Below are 12785 nucleotides of genomic sequence, written 5' to 3' on the forward strand. Positions count from 1 at the left end.
TGCCCGCTTTGCTGCTGCTCCTGCCCACGTCTCCCTGCCCTCTCCGAGTGGGAATATCATCCCTGTGCCAGCTGGAGCAATGGGAGGGTGTCAGCAGCAACTGGTTGTACCTCAGGGCCCCGCTGGCGGCGGCTGGGGACGGACGTACAATGAGCAGCACCGCGGTGACGGCAGCTTTGGCCTGGCCCCTCCAGCTTTTGTCGCACAGATTTTGATGCCAGCTGGGAGCAACATCCCAGGACCCCGAGTGGGATGTTAGCACTGTCTTTCCCCAGCCTTGACTGGGGTCACTCCGTGCCAGGAGGCACCGGCTGGCACGCCTGGCACCGCCACGACGCCTGGCACCGCCACGACGCCTGGCACCACCACATTCCCGTTGGGAAGGGCGGGAAGCTCCGCAGGAAGCACAAACCACCCGCCGAGACCTTCATCTTTATTTTATATACATCCCTATTCACTCCAGGCTTTCAGAGCTGGCTGTTTATCTCCAGAGCAGCGGAGGCGCCGAGTGCTGGGGAGCTGCACGGGGGTGGTGGTGGCGGCACGGGGGTGGTGGTGGCGGCACGGGGGTGGTGGTGGCACGGCGGTGGTGGCAGGGGGCGGTGGCAGGACCCTGGCTCACCGTGTGTCTCCTCTCTTGCAGGGCGTGGGGCGGCAACGCCCGCAGGGAAGCCCAGACCATGCTGGCCTGCCTGCAGAGGACCCAGAACCCCCCAGCCCAGCACCTCCCCTGCCCCAACAAGGCGCTGGAGCCGCGCAAGTGTAAGTGCCCCGGGGGCGGGCGCCCGCTTTGATCCTGTTTCCCTTATTGAAAAAGACATTTATTTAACTGATAATTAAAAAGAGCAGGAGAAGCAGGGAGGAGGAAGGAGCCAAGATAAGCAAATTAAATTGGGTTCTGTGGTTGATAAGTCCAACTTCAGCAAACGTTGCAGGGCTGCCTGGGAAGCGTGGTGGCAGCAGAGGATGGTGCAGCCGGCCCCCCAAACCTCCCCAGCCCTTCCCCCCATAATTACTTTCCCCGTTTGTGCTGCAGCTTGCCTTCCCCAGGAGCTGGCCTTTCAGATAAGCTGTAAACTAGTTACATTAAAATGGGATCCAAAAGGTCACTCCAGCAAAGCACCTGTCTCTCCCAGCCTTTGTCTCTCAATCCAAACCGTGATTAAATGTATATTTAATGAGCCTGCTTTAGGCAGGCGTGTTTGACCTCCCCGGCTGGGAAAGACGCATTAAGATTCTCAAGTGATGAATGTGTGTTTTAAAGAGGGGAGTGGATATTTTTCTGCTGGTCTCAGTTGGATTTTTAAACATTGCTGGCTGAAGACAAATCAGCTGCTAAAGCTCTGCTTGTTAGGCTGTGACAGCCCCCAGGTGTTTGTTTAATGAGCTGGATTTTCCTGTAGATGTTTTTTTTTTTTTTCCCCTCTACCTGGGCACTCTGAGCAGCCAGGTGAGCTGGGCATGGGGTTTGGGCGAGCTGGGCATGGATTTTGGATGATGCTCAGCCTCTCTGGGGACCCACAGCATTGCACTGCCAGCCAGGAGGGTTATTTATCCATGGAAGTTCTTTTATCCCTCAAACTTATCATGTTCATGGCCATGGAGAGGGCTTGGAGCAGAAGGTTTGCCTGCTCGTGGCAGAGCGGGGGAAGTGAGTGATCTTTAAGGTCACTTCCAGCACAAACCATTCTGGATTCCATGATTTTTTGTGTGAAGCTCCCCATGGCCAGCACAGGGAATAGGGCAGCCGTGCCAGAGGTGGGGTTTTGGACACCCAGGTGTCACAGTACAGGAAAGAAAGTGTGTCTGGAAGGAAAAAGGATGCTGTAAAATTATGAGAAAAAAGGATGCTGCTCTTGTAAAATTATTCGTAATCCGTCACGCCTCAGCATCGTGGCAGCACGGGGCTGGTGAGAGGTGTCCAGCTGCTGGAGCACCTCCTGTCCATGGAATAATGAGCCCAGCCATGCCCACATGGTCTGAGACCCACGGGCAGGATGAGCCTGATGGGGTTTTCTGGACAGTGGAGCTGTTCAGCATTGAGAATCTCTGTGTGAGCTCACTGTGCTCCTGGGGTCAGGATACACCTGCTGGTCCTCACAGCATTCCCAACAGAGCTAAGGACCAGCTCAGCTCATGGAACAAAGCCCAGAGAGGCACCTTCCTGCTGGGGGACTGGTGCTTTGTAGCGTTTCCCACCCTGCCATAGGTGCTGGAATAAGGAGGGTTTGGGAAGCAGGAGCTCTTCTGCGGTGTCACATACAGTGCCATGGATGTGACACCATATGTGTGGAGCATCTCTCACTGGGTATGAGAGATCCTTCTGGATACAGCTGCCTGTGTCCTGGGAGGGTCCCAGCCCCAGGATCCCAATGCTCCTGGAGTTGTGCCAGTGGGATGAGGGCAGAGGTTTGAGCCCTGGCAGTGTGGGGTACCCAGGGGTACCCAAAACCAGAGTTTTTGACTGGTCTCACCTCGTCCCTCAGGCAGCACCGTGCTCACCTGAGATCTCCAAGGGATTTGTGTCCCCTGGGATGGGTGGCAGCAGCCAAGCTCCTGCCCAGACCCCCACGCTGCACTCACCACGGGCTGCCACCAGCCAGGTCACCTTAATCAAAGTTTAGCTGCCCGTACGTTTCCGCTCATTACGGGCAAACCCGGCACGTCTCGCTCCTCGCTGCCTCCTGCCAGCGCAAATTAAATTGCAGGTGACATCCAGGGCCACGCATCTGGCTTGGAATACAATTTTCCCTTCCTTATTTATGGCACCTGTGGGGGAAGCAGGGTGGAGGGGCTGGGAGCAGGCTCGGAGCTGCCACCGGAGCGCCCGCCAGGGACTCGGCGCGGAGAGCGCGCTCTTCAAACCAGGCGCGATTTACAAGTGCCTCTGATTACTTAATTTGCTCCTGAGTATCTCAGTAATTATCTTTATGGGTCTTATTTCTGTCCTCTGGCATTGTTTCTGTCGATATTAAATGAGTCTGGCTCTCGGCACGTTGGCCGTCTGGCCCGGCACCACTCTGAAATCCTATTATCCCGCCCGCGCCGCTGATTAATTTTGGTATTAATTTCATGTAAAAGGTGAGCTGACTCATTTTCCTGCCCATGCAGGGAGCTGCTGGTGCCTTCACCCCTCGGTTCTGCCCCTGGCCCTTCCTGCTGATTGTTGTCCCCCCCATTTCTGTGCCTCCCACATTGGTGTGGTTGCATCCCCACCGGTCTGGAGCATCCCACAAAATCCATCCTGATAAAGCTGAGGTGACTTTGCTGCTGTTGCCTGTGGTATTCCCAAGGCAGTTCCATAGGAACCATGCCTTGAGGAGGATGCAGGAAGGTGCCAGAGCCCTTCCAGCCCTGCCTGTACCTCCCTCTCCAGCAGAGGAGCAGGAGCCTGCAGAGCACAGCAGCATCCTCAGGAAAATATCACGTCCAATTAACTCCAGCAGCCTGGTCCCTTTTGATTTTATCCTGGGCACATTACAGGAATCCTGAGCTTTATTTAAATTATAAATCAAATAATGCCCCTCTCAGCTTGGCCAAACTCTTTGGTTGCTCCCCCTCTCTCAGCAGTCATGGAGCAGTGGATGGTATTTAATGAAATGTTATCTTCCATGTGCCTGGGGCTGGGAGTGTGGCAGGGAGCAGGATGTGTGTCCCCCTAAAGGGGCTGGGAGCCATGGGAACCTGGTGAGCATCCTCTGTGGCTGGAGAGGATGAAGAAGGATGGAGAGGGGTTATTCACAATACTGTGGAATGGCAGGATGATTTGGAATGGCCTCACACTGCCAGAGGGAAGGGATAGATGGATTTTTGGGAAAAAATTCTTCCTTGTGAGGGAGGCGAAGCCCTGGCACAGATTGCCCAGAGCAGCTGTGGCTGCCCCATCCCTGGAAATGTCCCAGGCCAGGTTGGACAGGGCTTGGAGCAACCTGGGACAGTGGAAGGTGTCCCTGCCCATGGCAGGGGTGCCACTGGATGAACTTTAAGGTCCCTGCAACCCAAACCCAAACCAGATTCTTTCACCATTCACATTCTCCATGCCAGGGGGTCCCACAGGAGCTGTCACCTCAGCCCCATGGGGACAGTGTGATAAATGGCTCCTTGGGGGTGGCACAAACCCTCACAGGGTATTTAATACCCTCCCTGGGTATTTAAACACTAACGAGGAGATGGCCTTAATGAGAGGTGATGGCCAGGGCTCCCTGCCAGGGCCTCAGCTCCAGGGTCACCCACAGCTCTCCCTGCACCTGTGGGGACACTAATCAGTGATAAACAGTTAATTGCACACAGGATGAAGCCCCATTTAATGGCCTCTCGTTACCCAATTCTGCTTGTTCCAAGGGCATTTTCATTAGAGCGGCTGCAGCGAGGCTTTGCTTTTGTACACACCCATAAAATATCATTTTAATTTCATGAGGGGTTACACATGAGTGAAGTAAGATTAATTCTTTCATTTTCAGTTTCTGGAAGGGATCGGTTAATGATGGTTCTGTGTATTTATATACGTGCCATAAAAAGGAGTTCAATTAACTGCTGGGCCCAAAATGTGCTGTTGACTTGGCACTTTCCCTGCCAGGAATTGCTGCAAAAACACTTTTCCATTGGTCATGTGTGGGGATGGAGGGTGCTGCTCAGTGCCCATCTCCTGCCAGGTCAGAGCCCTGGATTTGGGGTGGCTTTGGCTGGTAATGGTGCAGTGCACGAGGAGGTTTGGTTTGTGTCCCAAACTCCCCAGGATTGTGATGGTCCATTGGTCACAGAGCAGTGGCAGACCCCAGGATGGGGCACCCTGCTTTGGGGGTGCCCACCCTGCTCCGCTCAGCAAGTACAGAACCTGTGTCTTAAATTAATTTAAGTATTAATTGGCTGTGGATGAGTGAGCAGAGGGGCTGGGGGCAGCTGGAATGAGCTGCAGGGACAACAGAGGTGCTGGGGTCCCCTCCTGATGGCATCAGGGCTTCTGAGAGGTGGCACTGGGATGGCATTGGGCTGGCAGTTGTGTTGGGGTGCCCTCAGAGTGCCTTTGGGGTGGCTTTTTAGGGCTCTGTTGGCTTCACATGGGTGGCACTGGGGTGGCAGTTGTGTTGGGTGCTTGGGCAGTGTTGGGTGACATACAGGTGACATTAGGGCAGTATTGTGGCAGCATCAGCTGAAGGGCACTTGAGTATCGTGAGGGTGACATCAGGACAGCATTAGGGTTCATGGGGGTGGCATCGGGATGGCTTTGGGGTGGCAGTGGGGCAGCATCAGGCTGGCTTTGGGGTGACATCAGGATGGCACTGGGGTGGCACCAGGGCATCCTCGCGCAGGGGCACGGTGTCTGTGGTGGCTGTGGTGGCACAGAGCACGGTGCCTGTGCAGGGCTAATACCTCGTGGAGGAGACAAATGGGAAGTGACACGTGTGTGTGTAGACGGGTATTTGTGGTGACGCTTTGACTGCAGATAATAAAGTGCTCGCCCCGAGGTGATCCAATTCAGCAGCCGCCTCGGCAGAGCCGCGCGCGGCGAGGGGGAGAAGAAAGGGGAGGAAGAAAGGCCCGTCTGAAATGACATGTCAGCCTAAAAAGGGAACGTGTTAACGGATGAATATCTGGGGACGGCGAGCCCGGCGCTTCCCTTTGTGCTTTGTCATGAATTTTGTTGTCTTTGCAGATTCCGGCGCTGCCGCCGCCACCGCGCGGGGTTTGCCACCTACGGTTATTCAGATGGATTCCTCCCGCTGTTATTGCTGGAGCTGGGTTAATTTAAGCCCCCAGAGCTGGGTTTGTCTCGGCTCCTGGCACTGGGGATGCTCCACATCAGGGCTGGGGGGTCCCACAGTGGGGGCTGTGCCGTGGGGACGCAGCAATTTTGGGGACGTGAGTGGTGTTGTCACTTCAGTGATGGGGAGGGCAAGCAGGGACCCCCATGGCACCGCTGCACCACCCATCCTGGGGACACTGCCACCACTCTGTGCCACCCATCTTGGGGACACTGTCACCATAGAAACTGCTCTCATGCAGGGGGGGAGGGCTGGGGGATGTGGCAGCCGCCCAACCCGCCTGGAACAGGGGGCACAGTGCCCACAGCACCCCCAAAAAACCACATGGCTGCTCTCCCCCTGCACCCCCCCATGCCCACCCTGCTCTGGGCAGGGCAGCATCCCCCAGGCACCCCCCAGCTCCATCTGGGACCCCCTGGAATGTGCCCTGCCCTTGGCTGGGGTCACTGGTTCCATGTGCCAGCTGTGCCAGGCTCGGCCCTCCAGGGCAGCCAGATCCTGCCAGGCAGCTCTGCTGCTTGGGGCACAGACCCAAAACTTGAAGGACTGTCTCGATTTGTTAAATGTAGCAGCTTTTGTTTGTTTTCTTGCAAGTGTTTTCCAAATATTGAGGTTTCTTCCAAGTGTTTTGCAAATATTTAGGGTTTAGCTTTTACAAAATCTGTTCCCAGCGCGGCAGGCGGAGAGAAAGGGGATTTTTGATGTTTTTTGAAGCTTGGAAGGCATTGGGATTGCCTTGCTGCAAGGGGAACAGGGATCCTGGTCCCAAAGCTGGGGACGAGCTCTCTGCTCTCACAGAATTTAATTCATTTGGAGGCTGCAGCACTATTATTTTTTAATAACAGCCATTGGCAGGGCTGCTCAGGTCCCCAGTGTGCTCCTGCCTCCTCCCAGCATCGCTCCCCTTCCCACCCCTCCTGCCCCTGTGCCAATTAAAAACCCTGCCTAATTGCTGCCCTTCTGCCCTGCCAGCTCAGAGAGGCCGGGCAGGAACAAACCAGGAGCTCAGGGCTGGAAATGCCAGTGCTGTTCTGGAAGAGGGGCAGGGCAGGGCAGGGATGGAGGGTGAGGATGAGCAGGGAGGGTGAGGATGAGCAGGGAGGGTGAGCTTGGGTAGGATGCTCAGGACCCCAGGAAAATTTCCCTTCCTGGGGTGAATGTGGCAGTTGGACCACGTGAAGACAGAGCTGGGAAAGACACTTCCCTTAAGCTGATTTTTGAGGTCGAGCCCTCCATTGCAGCTTTTTTCCCATCTGAAAAAGGGGTGAAAAGCCTTTTCCTTTGGGACCACGGGGAAGGCCAGGCCCATCCCCTGCTCAGGGAAGCTTCCAGCCAGCCACACGTCGCCTTCGGCAGCTTTATAAAGATTCCCCACCGAGATTACTCCTTTCATTTATTGCAAAATATTGTAGTGCCTTCGATGTGTAAAAATAAGGATTGTCCCATCTTATCTGGGAAGGAATGGGGGGAGGGAGGGAGGGAGCAGCACGTGTCTCTCGTGCTGCTGTTAACCACTGAGGTGCCACATCCCCTCTCAGCTTCTCCCTGAGCAGTCCTTGCTCAGGGCAGTGGTGCTGCTGGTGCTGATCCCCAAATTGTTCCTTCTGTGCACCCAAACATCATCATGCTCCCCATCCCCTTCCAGAGCTGGGCAGCTGCCAGGCACTGCAGCCTCATGGCACAAATTAAAGGCACAAATTGCTGGTGCCCATGTTCATCATCATCCAGGGAAGAGGGAATCCAGACAGGGATGTTGTTCCAGCACCATCCTGGGGGTCACACAGCACCTGGAATGTGGGAGCAGAGTGGAGCTTCCTTCTGTGTGCTGAGTGTCCATCCTGCCCTTCATGGTCCTTCCCAGTACTGAGCATCCTTCCTGGTAGTGAGGATCCACTCTGTCCTTCCTGGTTCTGAATATTCCTCCTGATCCTCAACATCCTTCCCAGGACTGAGCATCCTTCGTGGTCCTGAGCATCATTCCTCTCCAGGATGCTCCATCTGGGCATCCTTCCTGGTGCCATTTTGATCCCACAGCTGTTTTAACCAAGTTAAACCAAGCTAACCCTGATTAATTTCCCCTCCCTCCTTTCTTCCCATCTTCCTTTTTTTCCCTAGACCTTGTGGGCTGTGGCTGCAGCCAGGCTTGGTGTGGGGGTCCCTGGGGACACCAGGGATCAGAGGAATGCAGGGAATACTGTGCATATGGGGGATTTGGGAGATGCAGGGAATGCTGCATGTGTGAGGGATGCCAGCAGCAGGTGGGCACATTTGAGGAGGTTTTGGGAGAGGGGTTTCTCCCACCTCTCCCACCCTTCCTGCAGCCATCCCTGCTCCCTGTTGGACATTTTGCCTCATCCTGCTGCTCTGGGCACAGCAGGGCTGGAGCTCCCTGCTCCATAAACCAGAGATTTATCCCAGACCGTGGCCCCAGCGGGGTCTGGGATTTACATCTGTGTCTGGGACTGGGTTTGGTGGCCAATTTGCTAAAGTAAAAAGTTGTTTAGCTGGAGGAATAATCTCATAAGCCCGTGCTGCCATTAGCTGGGGTCTCCTCGCTGCCATGGCTTTCCAATAATGCTCCAAGCAGAAGCTCAGAGTAATATAAAAAGCCATCGGATTATTACTGCGGGCGATGCATTTTCCATTTACAGTAATAAAATACCGAAGAAACAAAACAATTTAAAATTCCAATAAAATTCAAACCAAATCTTCGGCTGCTGAGCAGATTCAATTATTTAGCCGTTATTGAGTGCAGGCTGGAAAAATAGAGCAGGTCAGGGAGGGAGGGGGGATCCTGAGCAGGGAGGGGGGTGCCGGATGCATCCCATGGGAATGCCAGTGAGTGAGGGAGCTGGAAGGAGGCAGGGAAGGAGCTGGGAGGAAGAGCAGGTCGCTGGCAGTGCCTGGGGTGGGTTTAGGGATGGCAAGAGGTGGTGATGGCTGTGCCAGCAACTGGGGGATCGGCCATGCATCCCTGACCCACAGACTGCGATGCTCCAAGTTCAGGAGGAGATGGACACAGAGGAAAAACAGAGCTCCAGGTTCAGGAGGAGATGAACATGGAGGACAAACAGCATTCCAGGTTCAGGAGGAGATGGACACAGAGGAAAACCAGCAAGAGGCAGTGTTGGGGCTGGCTCCAGGTTCAGGTTCAGGAGGAGTTGGACAGGGAGGACAAACAGCGAGCGGAGGACAAACAGTGAGCAGCAGTGTCAGGGTAGGCTCTGATGCTCCAGGGTCAGGAGGAGATGGACAGGGAGGACAAACAGCGAGAGGCAGTGTTGAGGCTGGCTCCAGGTTCAGGAGGAGATGGACACAGAGATAAAACAGCGAGAGGCACTGTCAGGGCAGGCTCCGATGTTCCAGGTTCAGGAGGAGATGAACACGGAGGACAAACAGCGAGCGGCAGTGCCAGGGTAGACTCGGATGTTCCAGGTTCAGGAGGAGATGGAATGGAGGACAAACAGCAAGAGGCAGTGTCGGGGCTGGCTGCGGGTTCGGGAGGAGATGGACACAGAGGACAAACAGTGAGCGGCAGTGTCGGGGCCGGCTGCGCCCGCCGGTGCCGCGGTGGCTCGGGCGAGTTTGCATCCCGCAGCAATTAGGGCCCCTGGAAAGCAGTAATTACTGCCGAGAGCGGCAGCGCCGCCGGCAGAGCGGCTCTCTGTAATTTTCCCGGCGGGGGTGCGCTGCGTCACCCTGAGATGTGACAACACAACCGAGTCGGTGCCTTGTCACATCCAATGCAGCTGGAGCAAGGAGGCGACAAAGGCTGCGGCGGGCACGCGCCCCGGCTGGCGGGTGGCAGTGCCCTCGGATCCAGGCTCGGATCCAGGCTCGGATCCAGGCTCGGATCCAGGCTCGGATCCAGGCTCAGATCACCCTCTTGTCCCATGGCACAGGGCCAGCCCTAAAGTGTCACCTGTAGCCTCAGTGCTTAGGGACAGGGTTTTGGTTATCCCCGTCAGGGAGCCCTCGTGACCACAGGTGACACCACCTCCTTCCCTCCCTCTTGTAACAGCTCCTTGGTTTTTTTAATATTTTTTTCTCAGAAAGGACCATTTTCCACAGAAAGGGCTCATTAAGGATTCTGCAAGTGTCACCAGCTAATTAGTGTTATGTTAATTGAGTATTCACGATGCTGCCACCTCCAAGGACAGTGGTGCTGGCATGAAGGGGAATTCAGATGTGCGTGCTGTGCCATTCTGTGCCGTGCCATTCCATGCTGTGCCTCTGGGCAGAGAGGTCCCATTCTCAGCCTCCTGCACCCACTGGCTTGGGGGGTTCCCATGCCCAGCAGAGCCCCCTCAGTGCCCTGCTGGCCCTGCAGGATCTTCCCAGGGCTGGAGGCTCAGTGCCTGGGATGTCCTGGTGCCACACGTCCTCACATGTCCTGCCAGAGGGAGCTGCAGGTGCTGTTCCTCCCGTGTTCTGACAGCTCCTCTAAATCCTCCTCAAAGGCACTGCTTTTAATTGGCTTAATACACCTGTTAATGACAATGTCTATTTAAGACACCTGTAAAAATCCCATAACATCAGCTTAATGGGAGCAATGACTGGTGCAGGTGCTGCGTCCTGCCTGGGCAATTACTGCCCTGATGGAGAGCATGGGGAGCACGGAGAGTGGCCATGGATGGAGAGCCTGGAGAGCATGGAGAGCATGGAGAGCAGCCACAGCCTCGCTGCTGTGTCCCCTCTCTTCTGCTGGGAGCAGGGGTGATGTGGACAGTCACAGATTCCAGTGCGTCCCTCCTGCTGAATCCTGGTTTTAGCCAATGCCTGGTTCATCCGGGCATGTCAAAGCCATGGAAATGTCACTCAGAGTGGAACTGGGACTGGCAATCCCCTCACAGGGAATGTGGAATGTGCCCAGAGGTGCAGCTCTTCCGTGGTGACTTTGCCACCCAGGATGTGGTGGCATCAGGGGTTGCTGATGCTGGTGGCACTGGGAGCAGAGTGCTGGGGGGGCTAAGCTGCCTCCCCAAACCCTCCAGTTTTACCATTTCTCCCTTGCAAAACCTTCCTCTGGGCATGCACCAGCTCTGGTATTCCCAGTGTGCCATAGACATCCCTTGGCAGGGCTGGGAATTTTGGGAACCAGCTGGGAACCAACCCTCATTCCCATGTTCCGACGTGTACGTGCACGTGCCTCTGTGTGTGTGTGTGTGTGAGTGTGTGTGGAGATTTTAAACACCTAATTTATTCCATCTATTAGATAGATTTTGTAGATTTAATCATTTTCACAGTTGGTGGCTCATTGGATACTCAAGATAAACTCCAAATGAAAGTATAATGGGAACGACAAATGAGTTTTCACACCAGAATGGCAGAAACTTGCTCAGGAAAGAGTTTGAAAGGAACAAAACTATATACATATATAATTTTTTTTTCTGCAGTGGCTTTTGCTGACTCCAGTAGGTTACCACAGTTAATTTCACCAGTTTTGTTCATCTGTAAAATTGCATAAAAGTGACATTTTTGTGCTCATTATAGGAACTGCTGATTTATGGCTGGTAAATGCAATGCTTTTCCATTTTTGGTGAGGTTCTCGTAGCAGCGCAAAGCACCCATGAAATTGCTTGTATAATGTAGTTTAAATCCAATCTCAGAGAAAGATTCCCCTGTTGGGTAAAGTGACATTTCCATTCTCCACACCGAGTTTATTTTAGGCCACTTACAAGTGACTCCCGTCAGCGGGAGGGGACAGCTCGGTGCCGTGACCTGGTTTCTGCCTGGAGAGGTCTTGGGGAGGATGGTGGGAGGATGGTGCTGGGTGCTGGCACTGGATTCACCCCAAACTTTGCCCCCGCAGGCGAGACGGCCCCCATGCATTCCCCGCGCTACCCCAGCCCCGCCGAGCTGGACGCCTACGCACAGAAGGTGGCCAACAGCCCGCTGACCATCAAGATCTTCCCCACCAACATCAGGGTCCCCCAGCACAAGCACCTTAACCGGACGGTGAACGGCTACGACACCACGGGGCAGAGGTACAGCCCCTACCCGCTGCACGCCGGCGGCTACCAGGGGCTGCTGGCCATCGTCAAAGCCTCCGGCAAAAGCGTGGTGAAGAACTCGGAGGGGAAGCGGACTAAGCTCTCGCCCGCCCAGGTGGGCGTCGCTCCCTACCCCGCCTCAAGCACTTTAGCTCAAGGTCCCTCCTGCGCCGGGCAGCTGAGCTACCACGGCGGCCAGAAGCAGCTGGAGGGTCCCGTGCCCCCCAACGTGACGGTGGCGGCCTCGGTGCTGCCGCTGGCGGGCAGGAGCCTGGCGCTGCCGCCCTCCAACCTGCCCTCCATCCAGAGCATCATCTACCAGATCAATCAGCAGTGCCAGGCGCAGGGTGCCCAGCCCGGCTGCCCGGCCGTCGTGGCCGCCCACCCCAGCCCTGCCAAGCACGGCGCCTTCGCCCCCGGCTACGGCGGCACCGTGCTGCCCGAGTGCCGCAAGGGCGCCGAGCTGGCGCTGGGCTCCAACCCGGCCGCCGCCCTGGGGCCCAAGGCAGGCGTGTACCCCGAGGGCATGGACTACCTGGTGTGGCAGCAGAAGCAGCAGCAGCAGCACCTGCGAATGTACAGCGGGGGCAGCGGCGGCGGCGGCGGGGCGCTCAGCAAATCCCCCGAGACGTGCGCGGGCGCCTCGCGGCCCTACGGGCTGGGCGGCGCCGCCGACAAGGTGAGCTCGTCCCCCTTGAACTGCATGCACGGCAACTTCGCGGTGGGGCAGTACTTCGCTCCCCCCTGGAACAGCATCCTGGTGACCCCCAACAGCGACTGTTACAACCCGCCGGAGCTGGGGGCCGCGCCCCGCGAGCTGGGGGTGCCCCCGGGCGAGGGGCTGCCCAGCAAGACCCTCTGCAATACCTCCATCCTCAGCAGCAGCCTTCAGTCCCTGGAGTATCTCATCAACGACATCCACCCGCCCTGCATCAAGGAGCAGATGCTGGGCAAGGGCTACGAGACCGTGTCTGTGCCAAGGCTCTTGGACCACCAGCACGCCCACATCCGCCTGCCCGTCTACAGATAA

At 56.0% G+C, this 12785-nt stretch overlaps 1 protein-coding gene across 1 annotated transcript; it reads left to right on the forward strand.

Moving 5' to 3' along the window:
• Positions 1 to 252: 252 nt before the first annotated feature.
• On the forward strand, positions 253 to 12785 carry FAM222A (family with sequence similarity 222 member A). The gene is made up of 3 exons (XM_059485365.1): positions 253 to 549; positions 597 to 762; positions 11575 to 12785. The coding sequence occupies exons 1-3, from the start codon at positions 253 to 255 to the stop codon at positions 12783 to 12785; spliced, it is 1674 nt and encodes a 557-aa protein (XP_059341348.1).

This window comes from Ammospiza nelsoni, chromosome 18 (assembly GCF_027579445.1).
Source record: "Ammospiza nelsoni isolate bAmmNel1 chromosome 18, bAmmNel1.pri, whole genome shotgun sequence".
Taxonomy (NCBI): Eukaryota; Metazoa; Chordata; class Aves; order Passeriformes; family Passerellidae; genus Ammospiza; species Ammospiza nelsoni.

Excerpts from the sequence above, each read along its gene's own strand:
- FAM222A (XM_059485365.1), top strand. The coding sequence starts at position 253 with ATGTTAGCACTGTCTTTCCCCAGCCTTGACTGGGGTCACTCCGTGCCA. Across the intron at positions 550-596 it reads GTGGTGGTGGCGGCACGGGG|GGGGCGGTGGCAGGACCCTG; the intron begins GTGGTGGTGGCG and ends CGGTGGTGGCAG. Across the intron at positions 763-11,574 it reads GGCGCTGGAGCCGCGCAAGT|GCGAGACGGCCCCCATGCAT; the intron begins GTAAGTGCCCCG and ends TTGCCCCCGCAG.